Source organism: Ixodes scapularis, unplaced genomic scaffold, assembly GCF_016920785.2.
Source record: "Ixodes scapularis isolate PalLabHiFi unplaced genomic scaffold, ASM1692078v2 PGA_scaffold8__174_contigs__length_109621045, whole genome shotgun sequence".
Classification (NCBI taxonomy): Eukaryota; Metazoa; Arthropoda; class Arachnida; order Ixodida; family Ixodidae; genus Ixodes; species Ixodes scapularis.
In genome coordinates this window covers 81,966,603-81,983,555 of record NW_024609883.1, presented here as the reverse complement: position 1 = coordinate 81,983,555, position 16,953 = coordinate 81,966,603, and the positions used below count along the sequence as shown (strand labels likewise).

Here is a 16,953-nt window from a genome sequence, read left to right as displayed (position 1 = left end):
TCAATTTTTCTGAAAAATTAGTGAGGCAACCAAATTGATGCATAGGTCATGACACCAATTTTTTCGATAAATTTAGCGAGGAATCTGAATTGGTGCATAGGTCGTGACACCAATTTTTCCACTGAATTTAGTGAGGACCTGAATTGTTGCATAGGTTGTGGCATCAGCTTTTCCGCTAAATTTAGTGAGGCAACTGAAGTGATGTATAGGTCGTGACACCAATTTTTTCGAAAAATTTAGTGAGGAATCTGAATTGGTGCATAGGTCGTGACACCAATTTTTCCACTGAATTTAGCGAGGACCTGAATTGTTGCATAGGTTTTGGCATCAATTTTTCCGCTAAATTTAGTGAGGCAACTGAATTGATGCATAGGTCGTGACACCAATTTTTTCGATAAATTTAGCGAGGAATCTGAATTGGTGCATAGGCCGTGACACCAATTTTCCCTCTGAATTTAGCGAGGACCTGAATTGTTGCATAGGTTGTGGCATCAATTTTTCTGCTAAATTTAATGAGGCAACCGAATTGATGCACAGGTCATGACACCAATTTTTTAGATAAATTTAGCGAGGAATCTGAATTGGTTCATAGGTCGTGACACCAATTTTTCCACTGAATTTAGTGAGGACCTGAATTGTTGCATAGGTTGTGGCATCAGTTTTTCTGCTAAATTTAGTGAGGCAACTGAAGTGATGCATAGGTCGTGACACCAATTTTTTCGCTAAATTTAGCGAGGAATCTGAATTGGTGCATAGGTCGTGACACCAATTTTTCCACTGAATTTAGCGAGGACCTGAATTGTTGCATAGGTTCTGGCATCAATTTTTCCGCTTTAGTGAGGCAACTGAATTGATGCATAGGTCGTGACACCAATTTTTTCGATAAATTTAGCGAGGAATCTGAATTAATGCATAGGTCGTGACACCAATTTTTCCACTGAATTTAGCGAGGACCTGAATTGTTGCATAGGTTGTGGCATCAATTTTTCCGCTAAATTTAGCGAGGAATCTGAATTAATGCATAGGTCGTGACACCAATTTTTCCACTGAATTTAGCGAGGACCTGAATTGTTGCATAGGTTGTGGCATCAATTTTTCCACTAAATTTAGTGAGGCAACTGAATTGTTGCATAGATTGTGGCATCAATTTTTCCGCTAAATGTAGTGAGGCAACTGAATTGATGCATAGGCGGTGACACCAATTTTTTCGATAAATTTAGCGAGGAATCTGAATTGGTGCATAGGTCGTCACACCAATTTTTCCACTGAATTTAGCGAGGACCTGAATTGTTGCATAGGTTGTGGCATCAATTTTTCCACTAAATTTAGTGAGGCAACTGAACTGATGCATAGGTCGTGACACCAATTTTTTCGATAAATTTAGTGAGGAATCTGAATTGGTGCATAGGTTGTGACACCAATTTTTTCACTGAATTTAGCGAGGACCTGAATTGTTGCATAGGTTGTGGCACCAATTTTTCCGCTAAATTTAGTGAGGCAACTGAATCGATGCATAGGTCGTAACACCAATTTTTTTTATAAATTTAGCGAGGAATCTGAATTGGTGCATAGGTCGTGACACCAATTTTCCCACTGAATTTAGCGAGGACCTGAATTGTTGCATAGGTTGTGGCATCAATTTTTCCGCTAAATTTAGTGAGGCAACTGAATTGATGCATAGGTCGTGACACCAATTTTTTTTACAAATTTAGCAAGGAATCTGAATTGGTGCATAGGTCGTGGCACCAATTTTTGCACTGAATTTAGCGAGGACCTGAATTGTTGCATAGGTTGTGGCATCAATTTTTCCGCTAAATTTAGTGAGGCAACTGAATTGATGTATAGGTCATGACACCAATTTTTTCGATAAATTTAGCCAAGAATCTGAATTGGTGCATAGGTCGTGACACCAATTTTTCCACTGAATTTAGCGAGGACCTGAATTGTTGCATAGGTTGTGGCATGAATGTTTCCGCTAAATTTAGTGAGGCAACTGAATTGATGCATAGGTCGTGACACCAATTTTTTCGATAAATTTAGCAAGGAATCTGAATTGGTGCATAGGTCGTGACACCAATTTTTTCGATAAATTTAGCAACGAATCTGAATTGGTGCATAGGTCGTGCAACAACTCGCACAATCGTTCCACCAAAGCACACATCTCGCACGCATCTCCTTTATCAACTCCACCGAAAGCAAAGAACCCATAGTAAACATTGTACAACACACTGGTTGAGAGCAAATCTCCTTCGACGTGCCTTTCCACGACGCAGCAGCTACCGCTGGTCATTCGCAGCACGCTTTGCGTGATCGTCTACAATTTCGTTAAAAAGGTGTGCGGGCTCCTCAACTGCTTTACTGCACCAGTGCCAAGACTGGAAAGAGTTTCTCGGCTATCAGTAAAAGGAGACAACCATTTCTCGAGACAAAAAATTTTTAGAACCTCTGAACTAGGTATAACAAGGGCATAGTGCGGGATTTTCCGTGTCACCTACAGAAGGTCAGCACGTGGTATAGGTCAGACAAGGGTGCTGCGTCAGCGTTAAACTGGCATTGGTGCTCAACCGGCGAGAATAGAAGTTTCAGTCAAACGCTGACAGAGCACTCGTGCGACGCTCTTCCATCACGGGAATGAACAAACCGAAAACTGCTATTGTCACTGACAAAATGAGAACGGCAGGGTACATCTATCGGACACCCGACCTTCCACCATGCTTCCGCTGCGTACATGCATTCAAGGTGTATCAGACGCCACAGCGTCACAGAAGGTGGGAAGCTTGCGCTGGAGGCGGGAGAACTGAAGCTCCATGTTTAAGGTTATCCGTGTACGCTCGGAACATTCCGTACATTGGAGTCGCCATTCCTTGTCGTCCAATTCTGACGAGGAACTGGAGTCTTCGTCAGAAGACTCGCAGCACTTTCCAATAAGCGTACCGGCGTATGGGACCAGTCCCATGCTGTCGCCGTAGCGAAATATATCTATTTAAAATTCACTCAGCTGCGATGTGTCCATGGCTATCGCACTGATGAAAGGCGTCGATTAAAAAAATATGCCAATGGCATTGGCGCCATCAGCGCAGTAAAATCCTGTGGTAAAACCTACCGGCACACCGCCAGCTTGCTGCTAATGTTCCCATTCTCCTCCTGCCAAGAGAACTTCCGGTTCCGGTGACAGAGTACGTCACGACCGTCAAAATTACACCGTGCCTTGTTTTGCAGTAATCTTTTTAGCGACATAAAGTGTCTCTGGAAGGACTATTGCTCATAACATAAATACACTAAAACAGAGTATGATAAAATAACTTTCACCGTATTCTGACTCCAGAAGTTCTGTGTACAAAGAAAAGAAAACGGCTTATAATTACGGTACCATGTTTTCGGAGTTTATCTTTTGTTAAATTCCGAGGGTGATTTTTGAAGTTTATTTTAGTTTTTTTTGGTGAAAATTCGGAGTTTATCAGAGTTTATTTTTGTTTCATTCCCAATTCTCCAAAATTCAAAGTCTAATTTTGAAGTGTTTTTATAAAACAATTAAAAAAGTAATAATATCCAGGTGTAAATGTGTGCGAGATAAAAAAAAAAAAACATGCTTTTATTAAGCAATACTTCTTCAGCTGGATTTGGCATTGGTGCCATTGCCATTGGCAATACTAATTCGTCCCACGACAAACATCCTACACAAGTGTTGTAAACAATGATACCTCAAAATCAACAAACTTCTGGAGGTAGTTGCTGGGAAGCTCGTATTGATCCCATCCTATTCCATGAACCTACTCTGTGGCCGCACGAGGTGGAGTGGTGAAGGATGTAATAGAGAAGCTTCAACGGCCCCCCCCACGCTCTCGCCTCTTCCTCATCTTATGCAATCTCTTTGGTTTCATAGCTTTAACTGTAATAAAAACACAATATCTCCTCCCACTAAGAATCACAGATAGTATGGCTCAGACTGGAAACCAAAACAGTGACTTCTGTTATGACCCAAAAGTGGAATGACCTGCTGTCCTGAATGAACCTTGACGAGATAAGCGGCAAGAGCCCCTTTTGACAATGGTTCATATTTGAAAGATAACTGTGCAGGCATTTTCTCAGGACCATTGACCCTCTGTACTGATCAAACTTAATTGTATAATATTGTCTTCTTTTTTTTCTTGGGGGGGAGGAGGGCCTTAAAATTCAAAGTTTATTGTATGAGTCCAAATTGACAAAAATTTTACCGGCAAGTGTTTATCGAAGTTTTTTGGACTTATCCAAAAACACTGAACCTTACATATAAGGTACCATCTAGAGGCTTTTTTTTTTTTTTTTTTTCATTCATGCTTGATAATATGATATAACATAATTGCACAAATTGTGGGTCATATGCGATTTCGAAGTTGGCGGATGCAGTTCAGATGCAGATACAAAGTATGCGGATGTGGATTGGATGCAAACAGACTAATTCAAGAACATTGCGGATGCGAATACAAAGTAATATGCAGATGCGAATCGGATGCAGATGCAATAGTTTCAAGGCCCGTTCACACTCTTGCGACCGATTACGACCGAGTACGACTGAGAGAGACGAGGATCTCTTAAATCTTCTTAAATATTTTTAGAATGAGGGAACACACTGGTATTGTGGCGCCATCTATGCGGTGACCCTGGAACTGCATTTCACAAGAGCGAAGGTTTTGCGGGATTTCCGAGGTCAAATGTGCGTAATAACCATAGAAAGGCTCGTTTATAACATTGACAAAAGTTTTTCGAGCCAAAAAAGAAAGGATAATGCGCGAGAAATAAAAAAAAAATATGCCGGACCGTCGAGTTTACACTGCTTCCCAATAGATGGCGCCAGTGTGTTCTCTGGTTTAAGAAGTTTTAAGGAACCTAGGTTTAAGAGGTCGCAAGAGTGTGAACGGGCCTTCAGAGTATGGCAGATGCTGTTTGGATGCAAATACAATAATTTAAGAACATTGCATATGTGGTTCAGATGAGGATACAAAGTATTCGGATGCAGACACAATCATTTAACCACATGGCAGATGCGGTTCGGAGGCACATACGAAGTGTGCGGATGCGGACTGGATTCGGATACAATTATTTAAAGAACATGGTGGATGCGGTTCGGACACGGATACAAAGTATGCAGATACAATAATTTAAGAGCATTTCAGATGCTGCTCGGATGCAGATACAAAGTATGCGGATGCAGATCGAATACAGATACAATCATTTAAGAACATTGCATATGCGGTTCGGGTAAAGATACAAAGTATGCGGATGCGGACACAATAATTTAAGAACATGGCGGACGCCATTCAGAGGCGCACACAATTGTTTAGGAACATGAAAGATGTGGTTTGGGTGCGGATACAAAGCATGCGGGTGCAGATGGGATGATTAGACCGTTACTGCGCAGAAGTACCCATAACACATTCTCCATTAAAAAAACGTTCAGCCTTCCCACTCTCAAGAAGAAGGAGGACCAGCGAAGCTGTACTCGATACACTGCCGCAATGCGCACGTACCCGTTTCTTCTCGTCCGACATGCCGCCGATTGTGGATACGTCTCTGGAGAACCAGAGTCCCATGAAGCGCACGTGGCGCACGTGATGCCAAACGGGTAATCCATAAACTCCCTCCAGAACCTCGCTGTCGTGCCCGGGAACTGTTTAGCCGGCGTGGAGTGCAGTCATCGCCGGGCCTCGCGCTTGCGCTTGGCCTCCGTGGCACGATCGTCGTCCGTGGCATTGGCCCACCAGCGCTGTTTACATCGCTGGTTCTGTTCACGGAGGAGGCTTTCCAGGCGAGCTATGTGCTCTTCTTTGGCAAGAAAATCTGAAGCGCTCGACGCAGTGTAAGTCAAGGCGACAGCGGCTTTGCGGCGATTGCGGCCCCATTCGTGTTGCTGCGTACTTCACCGCTCCTTCCGCACCCAGTTTTTTTTCCCCGAAAGGGCGCGCGGCCGACCCATCCTAAGTCCAAACCGAAACTGATAAGAGCGTAGGAAACAGCATGCAAAACAGACGAGGATGAAGAAACACACATGACAAGCACTGCGCTTGTTACGTGTGCTTCTTCTTTGTCGTCATCTGTTTTTCGTGCTGTTTCCTATGATGAATTCCCACCAACGCGCCCAACTATTCATTCTTCTACGATAGCTAGAAAGGTTGCTGCCATCTACAAGCGACGGTGGCAAGCAGACTGGTTGTGTGTTTACCGCCGTCGCTTATAGATGGCGGTAGCTGTATAGGTAGGTTTGTGTCGACAGACGTTTGATACCGGACACGATCCTAGGGAACCCAGCCCTTAACAGCTCCGCTCGCTGTAAAAAAGTCAGAGCACATCATCATGTAGAAACGCCGCTCACCGAGGCATCGAGGTCCCTGAATGACCGCTGGGTGAAAGGGGATTGTATGCTCAGTGCGGCAGCGAGGGAGAGCACAGGGTCAACCAGGCGGAAGACGCAGCCCAGGATCAGGACCTTGCCAATGGTCACGTCCACAGGGAGCTGGGACAGGATGCGCCCTGTCGGGGTGAGCTCCTCGTCCGCTGTCAGGGCACCCTGGGGTCAAAGGTCAAGACTGAGCTAGTCCGTAAACGCCTACGCAACAAGAAGTGATCCACCTTGAAACATGACGACTTGTCTCAATAATATGGAGGGTCAGCATGACCAGTGCGGCAGTACTTGAACCCGGGGTCTTTAACATGACTCGTGCACTAGTGATGACGCTGGGCTCGCTCGATATACCACTTGCACCGGCCTGCACTGATGCAGACAAGTGTAGTACGGTGCAAAAAAGTGCAGGGCAGCATACCTCCAGTGTGCATTTTAAATCATGATAAGCTGCATTCGTAAATAAAACACGGCAATAGCCACCGAGTGTGGCTGGTGCATATGGTGTACGTAGATGGAATATAGCCACTGATGCACGCCAGTGCAATGGCCGTTCAAATCAGCTTCAATTTCACATTTTAGAAGTGAGTGAGTTATAGTACCCTAGTTACACAGGCACCCTTAAGCACAGTTAAGTGTGAAAACTTAATTGCGGTTAAGGGTGTCCAACAAACTAACTGTGTCCCAGTTACACGGGCACCATTAACCACAGTTAAGCCTGACCTCAGTCACATTTAACTGAGTTTAAGGGTGCCCATGTTATACACACTCGTTACACGGGCACACTTAGCTGCAGTCATGCTAAGCCACAATTACCACATTATACTTTTAAACAATGTTCTGTGGCTATACAATCAAAGCTACGGGTGCACATGCTCTTGCACGTCTTGAGCGCCCATCAAAGCTGTGCGTGCATAAGTGAAGGCCATGACTTAACTGCGATTAAGGGTGCCCGTGTAGCGAAAGTATAACAAGGTTATTAGAGTTATTTGTGCCGAAAGGTAGCGAAGCTACAAACTTATATCCTTACAAATGAGACAATAGTTGCCGTAACTTAAAAAAAATGACAACTTTCAACATTCTAACCACTCCTAGCGTATTCACGTTGAGGCATGCCAGCTGGAGTCCAACTGTCTACACAGGGTTCACCTGTTCCTTGAGCACTTGGACAGCTTCCTCAATGCTCTCGCTCGGCGGAGGCTCCAGAAATGGGAACTGGCGCACGTTGGGTAGGCCCAGTGCCACCAGCTGGAGCAGAAGGGAGTTGAGGGGCACCCTCTGGATCTCGGGGGTGGAGTAGGCAGACAGCGCCTCATATTCCAGCTCCGAGTAGAGGCGGAAGCAGACGCCAGGACCTGTCCTGCCTGCAAACAGCACCACATGCTAAGGAAACATCATAGTTTTTTTTTAGAGTGCAGCTCTTAGGCGCTCGCTTCCGGGCTGAACGGCGTAGGCATAACTTTGCATTGCATTATGGGATGTTTCCCATTATGACGTCATGAGGGTAAAATTTTCCCGCTAATTTTTGCTAAATTTGGCAAAAAACCTAGGTCTGTTGCAACGCTTTAGCCTGTTCATAGATGCGTCGGTGCGTTAATTTAGCACCACAGAAAGAGTGCCGACTTTGCATTCGTATATCAGCATTGCTTCAGCGCTGCAATGCGTGTGAACCCCCCTTTCTTTGCTTACACACAGAATGCGGTGCTAATTCATCCCCGAGTCAACAGAAGCATTCATGCAGCGCTCACTTTCTGTCATGCCAGAATAGAGATGCACATGTAAGTGAGCCTCAAGATCTGCAGAAGCTGTTTCCAGTACGTGCTTGCTGCTTAAGGAAGAATGAAAGCCTTCCCTGGGGTATCCTTCCCATATCTGCGCCAACCTACCAGCCCGTCCCTTGCGCTGCTCAGCGCTGGCCCTGCTGATGGGGAACTCCTTGAGCTTCTGCATGTGGCTGGCCGAGTCGTAGCTCATCTCCTTCACCTTGCCCGAGTCGATGACAAAGCGCACGCCGTCGATGGTCACCGAGGTCTCCGCAATGTTTGTGGAGAGGATGCACTTGCGCACCTTTTCGGGGGCATAGTCAAACACCTGAACATGCGTAGAGAGAAACATGTGGAGAGATGTTTCCCCAGATGCCTGAACATGCACAAGGTAAAAAGGCTGGTCGCCCCTGGTGTATCCCAAAGACACTCGGAATGTATAGCATCTATAGGTACTCCATGTCACATGTCACATGACGCCATGTGACACAACCCAATGTCACAGTGCCACGTGACATCAGTGTAACATGGTACATCAGTGTCTTATGATGTCACATGGCATGACATCAGTTCATGTGATTTCATTGTCACACGACATCACGGCGTCATGCGATGTCATGATATCCTGTGACGTCAAATCATGGTGTCACGAAAACTGCAAGCAATGGCCCCAATAATGCTATGCCTTTAAAACATGTGGAAAGATGTTTCCCAGCACTAGTTTCCCTTTAAAGAGGTCATGAAACAACATTGAATTGGGTTGTCAAACACTTTACACAAGCCTACTGCTTGTCTACCCACACACTGTACCACTTAGACGGAGGCCTCTTTTGTTGTGGTGTAATTCTGAAGAGAGCAAGAAAACTTAACTTCAGTATTTCCCTTTACATAACTTGTCAACGCAGTCGTGGGGATCACAATGTTGTCATGCTGCTAGGTATAACCTGGGTGGCTATAGCTGAACGTGGGTTGCGGATTGAACACGAGCACTGTGCGAGCACCCAATTTGGGTTTGGTTTGGTGGCGGTCAATGATTCAATGGACATCCAGGTTGGGGCTTGTTTCCAATCGGTGTGGTTATGAACACAACAGAACCCTAACAATGCCTGGAACACAACACGTGCCATTACATACTCGGCAAACCCTAGCATGTGACGGTGACGAACGTCGGATGGATATAACTGGCACCAGGACATCTGGCCTCACGCTCTGGCAGCAAATTAAAGGAGCAAATGCCGTACATTTTCTCACATTGTTTCTGGACTGCTAGTGAACGGAAAGAAAACCTAACGCACACTTTGTAGGTTCTGAATGTCGAAAATTAACTTGAAGCAGCATTTAGCAATGGAAAAGAACAGTTTCATGGCCACCTTAAAATTCTATTGGAAACAACGTATCTAGTGGCTCTGGCCGTACCTTGTCCTGTTCGGCCAGCGACAGAGTGCTGTGGAGTGGAAGTATGATCCAGTGGCCGTTCTGACTCGCATACTGTTCAGCCGCCTCCTGAACGGCCGAGATCTCGCTCATGCCGCTGAGGAAGACCAGCAGGTCCCCCCTCTCTGAACTGGGGTACTTGTTGTCCACCAGGCTGAGCAGACGGACATAGGGAGCCGGGTTGAGGCGGCCAGTGCGGGAACGCTTCTCTTCGACGGGGACTGGGCAGTACTGAACTTGGATGGGGAACAGGCGTCCTGGCACCTGCATGTAGGTACAGGACACCCGTTTTATGACAAATTACTGCTACAATATAAGCATGTAATAATACCTCCTTACCAAACTTCTAATGAGTCTTACCCAGGGCCAATACTAAAATGTGAGTGTGTGCTCCTCATGAGGGATGTGAGGTCTCACTAAGAGACAATAAACCTTTGTATTATTGCCAGGTGGTACCAAGAAGCAAGGTAAATGCACTAGCAAATTCAAAGTCCTTCCGCAAACGGAGGTATGTAATATGACGACATCAGACTGATGCACTGGCTTTGAGCTATGAAGGTCAGAATATGGATGACTTGAAGCATATAAGGAAAAACAAAAACAACCGAGTGTGATGTAAAGTTGCCCTCGGCATTCTGCTCAAAGATGTGCTTGGCATGTTTCCAGGAGGCATCCACAACAATTATATTACTGGATGTACCATGTTACAAACAACGGACAGGAGCAACAATGGAAGCTTGCTGCTGGCATGCACTCAAGAACAAGGTAAAATACAGAGGAAATAATGCACTCGAGAATACCCTCTACTATACATACGACAATGCACACAAAGTTACTACTACAACAAGGGTTAGTCACAAGATTCCCCGAGAGGTGGCCAAACCAAGGTTCTGAGCGCAAAGAAGCAGCCCTTTTACAATAGATGATGGTTAGTTTCTTGGTAATCCTTAACCAGCTGCCATAGAAGATTTGAGCTTTCTTCGTGACCGGCCAGCGAAATGACTCTCAGCGAGGTACCTTACCTGAACAACGGGGCAGTTGTTGAAGTACTGCGCAAACAGCTGGATGTTGATCGTGGCTGACATGAGGATGACCTTGAGGTCCTCCCGGTGCTGAAGTAGGCACTTGACGACGCCCAGAAGGAAGTCGCATGTCAGGTGCCGCTCGTGGATTTCGTCAAGGATGATCACGCTGTAGTCCTTCAGCATTGCGTCGCTGCTGATCTGCCTCAGCAGGAGCCCCTCTGTCATAAAGATCATCCTCGTGTGCTTGCTGCGGTGCCGCTCGAACCGGATCTGGTACCCGATGTGCGTGCCATACTCATTGAGGGTCTCAAACGCGACGCGCTTGCAGAGTGCGATGGCCGCGATCCTGCGCGGCTGGGTGCAGACAATCCCCTCGAAGCCTGCATTAAGGAGGTATTGCGGTATCTGCGTCGACTTGCCGCAACCGGTGTCCCCAGCGATCAGGACCACCTGATGTTTCTGGACCGCTTCGATGATGGCTTCTTTCTGTTGAGCGATCGGGAGGTTCCTTTGGAAATCACGCAGCTTTTTGAGTTTGGCGAATTTTTGGCGCTGGAGGAAGTCCAGGAAGAGGTGGAAAACTGTGCGAGCCTCTGCGACATCTGCTTCGGACAGCGAGTTAGCGCTGTCGTCTGTGTCAACCATAACGCCGGCGTCAAGCATCAGGGCCTTGGGTTCACCGGGGAAGACAGAGAAGTTGACCTTGTGGATCGGGTCGTAGGTCTGTGGTAGTCCCAGAGATGTTTCCAGGTAGTCAGATGGGTTTTCTGCAGGATAAAGATATAACAAACAGTGGCATCTCAGTGGACCTAGCAAAATAACTCTTGCAATAACATAGCCAGAATTTTTTTTCTTTTTTTTCACGGAGATGGCGAGGGGGGGGGGGGGGGGGGGGTGTTGTTTGGTGGCTGACAGCGACGGTGCTAGCGAGAGCGATGGCACCGCTAGCGCCGACGAATCTGAAGTGCTGCGCCCTTCGACTTTGAAAACTGCGGCTCCACACTGTCCGGGCCGCCGATGTTGTACTTTTTGTTTTTGGTGAAACTACTCCATTGGCAAATGAGGAAGGTTTCTGCTCGCTTGCAGCTTGTACATTTTTTTTTTTTTTTGTCCGAATAACGTTTTTTGCTTTTTCCCTGCTCAAATAACAAAATTCTTTTCTACCTGTTTGGCATGTGTTTTTCCAAGAGTGAAGGCAGCAGCCCTTTTGTTGTTGATTCCTGTTGTTAAAACATGTTCACCACTTTGTGCCTCGCATTAGTTCTCTATCTTTGTCGGCGTTGCAATAATGAGTTGGCAAAACGAGTTAAGCTGAAAAGACAATAGCTGAGCAGTGCTCAGCTATTGTTAATACTCTCGTGTTCTTTTTCTCATGTTTCCTGGTGGTTTTGCAAAAGTGACACATTATTAGTTATATTTATGGCCTTTGATAATACTATTAATATTTCACCCAGTTTCCTATTTCTATTTCTTCTCATTGCTTAAAGGGGCCCTGCAATGACTTTTTGACTGGTTCTTAATTTGCACTGAACCTGAGCGTACTGAACGTAGTAACTTAATCCAACTTTTCTTTTCTCAAATTTCGCTTTATTTTAAAAGTTATAGGCAAATTAGAATTACAAAAACAAGCAAAAAATAACCTCCTTCATGACGTCGTAGGTCCTGCCTTGAGCGGCCTTGAACTAGAGGAGGAGTAGTGAGCTCATCGAGCGCATACGGCTGCCGCACTCCGTGTCGACGGCTCGAGAGGGCGCCACTAGAGCACGTGTTGGATAAGCTGTATGAAGCGGGCGGCCAGAGCAGCTCGTATTGCATTTGCAGCGCGAATAAACACTAATTCGGCATAACATTTCATTGGCCACAAACGACAGCAAACACGGGGTAAAGATCAGTTCAGAACGGAAGCCACTTCGCGCTGACGCACCGCCAAATGGCCAAATCGCCAACAGGGCCCGCGCCGAAGGCCTTCGGAACGCTCGGAACCGGTCGGAATCTTGAGCCGGTATACGACCACAGCGCCGCCGCGTACATCCGGGACCTTTCTACTCTCCTCGTTTGTCGTAGCCTCATCCCACTAGCCTTTTCTAGTATGCGCCGTTTTTTTCCGCCGTTTGGTGGCGGGTATGTCGACGGGTCATTTCTCGTTTCCATACTTTCTAAACTGCATTTGTTTCTTTTCTGATCTAAAATAGTGAACAAAAACTACTTTCATACATAATTGAAACGGTTCGCAACACTTCTATTTTGTATCTCGACTAAAAAAAAGCTCTTAGCAGCTCTGACCAGTAGCAAGCCCAGGACCAAAGACGTCACATTTTGCGCGCTTTCGGTACCGCGGGTCGCCCTCGTCGGAGGAGGAGGTTTCCGCGTAGTCCGGTTAAAATATGACGCACTGATATTTAGGAACTCTCTCCGTGCCCGCTGGCTTGCCCCAACCCCAAGAGACGTGGAAAACGCAAAAAAGGTAGACGCTAAAATATGATTGCAGGGCCCCTTTAAGTCATGAATTTATAAAGCTTATTATAAATGGATTTGAAGTGTGCAGATGAATAAACCATATTGCTGAACCAATGATATCAACCGAGGTCCGAAAAACATGGGCCAGCATTGGGATCCGAACAGTTCCTCATCATCTCCTCCACCCCCCCCCCCCCCCCCCCTCCCCCCCACCATTGTAACACTTCTGACCAGGGCCGTACCCAGAAAAAAATTTCGGGGGGGGTTTTCGGGGACAACGGCGGCCATTTTGAAAGTGTGTGTTGTCTTATTTTCGCCTATGAATCATGTGCATCGGTGGCATATAATGGAGAGTTACAGCAAACCGGAGAACCGGTCCCGGTTTGGTACCCGGTAGCCGACCGGCGCCACTGCGCGTGCGCAGAGGTGGAGATTAAAATCGGCTGGCTGCCAGTGCACCGACCAGGGCCGTAGCCAGAAAAAAATTTCGGGGGGGGTCAGAACCCCCTATCCCCCCCCCCCCCTGGTTACGGCCCTGCTTCTGACGGCCCTGTCAGGTCTCTTGCCCCCATATTCGAAGTGCTAACCACTGCAGCAGCTCAAAGACGAACTGGAGGCACAAGGCACAGCACCAAGGTTTGTGAATTTTGTTCTAGACATGCCACTGCTAAGCATAATAAAACTACATCACAATAAAAAAAAAAAAAAAATACTGGGGAGGGTTTTTGACTTTTTAATCACCTCCTCCACCCCCCCTGTCTACACCACTGAGCTCTTGTGATGCTGAATGCCATCTGTGAAACTCTCTTGTCACAGATGCTTCTACCCTGCAAAAACGTCTTTGATACGCCTATGAGAAAAAATTCATGGGTTTTTATTGTGCATAGACAAACTCCCCATCGCAGACCACTCAGACATAACCAGAAGGTAGTCCCAGTGGTGAAGGCAGAATGTGAAAGTCTCAAGCATATACGCAATACCAGAAAAAAAAAAAAAAAAAGCAATTTTATTGTGCCAGACACGTGCAATCATGCAATCTTTCCAGAGGCAAATTAAAGTCAAAACCCCTTTTACATAAGGGCTTTTGTTTTGTTTTTTTATGTTTGAATGTCTATCTGCTTTATTCTCTTTTTTTTACAATAGACTGCTACTGCATGCAAAATTAGTACGAACAATGTTGCCCTTGGACTAGATTAGTAAATTGGGTTATGTTATTATACTACAGGACGTGCTTTTTCGGCAGCTTGAACCATTTGCGTGGCGTATAAGGGGTCTATGTCAACTGTGGCTATGTTCGACAATTCAGGAGAACCGACCTCGAGGTTCCCCGGGCTCATCACGCTTTTTCCGCTTGTGCTCTTCATACTTCTTCAGAAACGTCCAAAAGTCGTCGTACTGCTTGGAGTTCCTGCGGCGTCGTTCAAAGGTGAGCGTGATCAATGCATGCTGTGTGCTTTTCCTCCGCGCACAAATGCAATGCTTTCTGGACCATAAGGTGTTTTCACATGACGTCAATCCACCATTTTGTTGAGAGTTTGTTCGTACAAATTTATTGATAATTTAAGAATTACATATCGCAACCTAGTGAGGAAATGTCAGCATGGCAAGACTTATAAGCCTGTGTGTACTACGAATTCGAGGGTTCATGTAAATCCGTGGATTGCTCGCCTTCGGCACGTGCCAGACACCTCACAACAACAAAATGGTAAACATTTCTAAAATCCAAGGCTACAAGAAGGGGACAAACACAAGACGTCTTTACTTTAAAGGGCAACTCCGCTCAATTCCGAAGATTTCGGGATAACGAGTGATTTCGAATTAAAAAGCCCTAGTAAAAGACACTACGTCGTTTGCTTCGCGAAAAATGGGATATATATTTTTAAATCTAATTTTAAACACGAGCGGAAATCGAAACCGAAACTTCGGCTCCGTCCGGCAACATTGGCCTCGGGCCGCCAAGTACATGGCCATCACATGGTACGATATGTCACGTGATCCTTGGCCCAACGACGGGCGGGATGGGGGCGGGCGTGCGGCAGGCGCGAGTGTCGTCTGCACCGCACTCTTCGCCACGTTTTGGTGTCTACGGCATTCGACAACTTCTGCACAACCTCGGCATAAGTCTGCGACTCTGCGCACGCGGTGTCCATAGTGTGGACGAAACTCCGAGAGGCAATAATCACAAACGGTGAGACGACGACGGTGGTTGTGATGCGAAAGACGGTGGTAACGGCGGGACCACTGCAGGCGGTTGGTCTGCTCCCAAGAAGCGTGCTGCGCAGGCGTGTACGCCAATCACGTGGACACCGCTGAGCGCCGAGGGGCAACGTTGCTGACTTCATGCGCTATGCTCGATCGGAGAAGTCAAAACAAGCAAAAGGGGGTCATGATGATGACGTTTAGCTCAATGTTGGCTCCGCCCATGCCGTAGCCTTGACTGCGCTGTTGGTTGTGCCTGAATTCAACCGCTCGAGTCAGCCGATTTCGGCAACTTGGCAAGTTGCAAAGTTTGCCGGACCGTTTAAGAAACATTTAGACAGAACTGCGTCGTAATATTTGACGTGTGGTCTTCCTAGGCGATACTGAAGAGGACTGCATTGTTTTTTCAAAACCAAAAATGAAGCGGAGTTTCCCTTTAAACAGGTGGACGAAACTACGTCCGTGAAAACACCCTACTGTTGCTGACAGAACAAAAACGGCACGGCGAAAGGCAGCTCCGAGCCTTTCGCCGTGCTGTGGCTGCGAGCGCGTGCCCGAGACGAAGTGGAAGCTCCTCCCACCTCTTTCCACTTTAGTAGAGCGAACGCTGGGGAGGAGGCGACCTCCTCTCCACCGTTCCCTCCGCTGAAGTGACTACAGACCATTCCAGAAAAGGTTTTTGGAATGGGCTTTTGGGCTAGTGCCACGTTCGGCGCTCATTCGTTTGGCGCGTGATTTGCTGGCATTCCAAAGTCACGAAATGAACGCGCGCTGGGCAACGCAAAACAAAAGAGCTCCCTGCCGTTCTAACCTTGCCAGTGACTATCGCTGAACACATCAACAGCGTCGAATGGTCTCACCTGCGTATCGGGCTGTTGTCAGCGAAGAAAATCCTTGAGAGTTCATGACGGAAGAATAGCAAACTTCGAGGCTCGCCTTGATCGTGATGCAACCTGTTGGGCTTCGGTTCTTCTTGGCCACTCTCTCTCGACCTCCTTTCGTGCCTTGGGCGCTTGGCATGACGATCGTTATCTTGCCTATCATCATGGTCACAGCGTCTATGTCCAGATGTAGTACTGTGCTTGCTTTTATCACGATGTTTACCCATCGACACACGAAACAGCACCACAACACACTGCTAGCAAGACTTGAAAGGTAAACCGAAATTGGATTGGATTGTGTTGGATAGGAAAGGGAAACGATGGGATGGGCGGAGAGATTTTCAAAACGAAACCGGTCCGTAGCACTTTCTGGATGGGTCGGCGGTGTCGTTGGCAGAGTCGCAGAGTGACGAATCAAAATTTTTATCGGTTCGGTTCGGGTTCGGGCTCACGGCTTTCGGTTCAGTTCCGGTTCAGTTCCGAGGAGCAAAAATAACGGTTCAAACCGAAACCGGTTTGAACCGCTAAATTCACCAACTTTTCCGGCGACTGGAAGCTTGCACGAGTAATGCCAGTGCATAAAAGTGGTCCTGGAGCCGGTGTCAAAAACTACCGACCGATATCTTTAACAAGTATTTCATCCAAGGTAATGGAACATATTCTATATAGTAATATCATGACTCATCTTAGCGCATCTAACCTTTTACATCCGTCGCAGTACGGATTCCGGCAGGGATATTCTTGTAGTACGCAATTCGTTGAATTTTTTCACGACCTTTCTTTGGCAATCGACAAGCGACGAAGTATTTATTGTATAT

At 46.6% G+C, this 16,953-nt stretch overlaps 1 protein-coding gene across 1 annotated transcript in view; it reads right to left on the bottom strand.

Annotated features, from left to right (window-relative positions):
* LOC115314152 (probable ATP-dependent RNA helicase DHX34) overlaps nt 1-16,423 on the bottom strand; it is a 38,924-nt gene extending 22,501 nt beyond the window's left edge. Inside the window, exons 1-7 of the mRNA XM_040220703.3 lie at nt 16,115-16,423; nt 14,372-14,463; nt 10,596-11,365; nt 9,556-9,837; nt 8,263-8,467; nt 7,526-7,740; nt 6,350-6,544 (exon numbers count right to left, since the gene is read on the bottom strand). Coding sequence (XP_040076637.1) covers nt 6,350-6,544; nt 7,526-7,740; nt 8,263-8,467; nt 9,556-9,837; nt 10,596-11,365; nt 14,372-14,463; nt 16,115-16,362 — 2,007 coding nt within the window. The 5' untranslated portion in view covers nt 16,363-16,423. The remainder of the gene's footprint in view (nt 1-6,349; nt 6,545-7,525; nt 7,741-8,262; nt 8,468-9,555; nt 9,838-10,595; nt 11,366-14,371; nt 14,464-16,114) is intronic.
* Between the last annotated feature and the right edge of the window lie 530 nt (nt 16,424-16,953).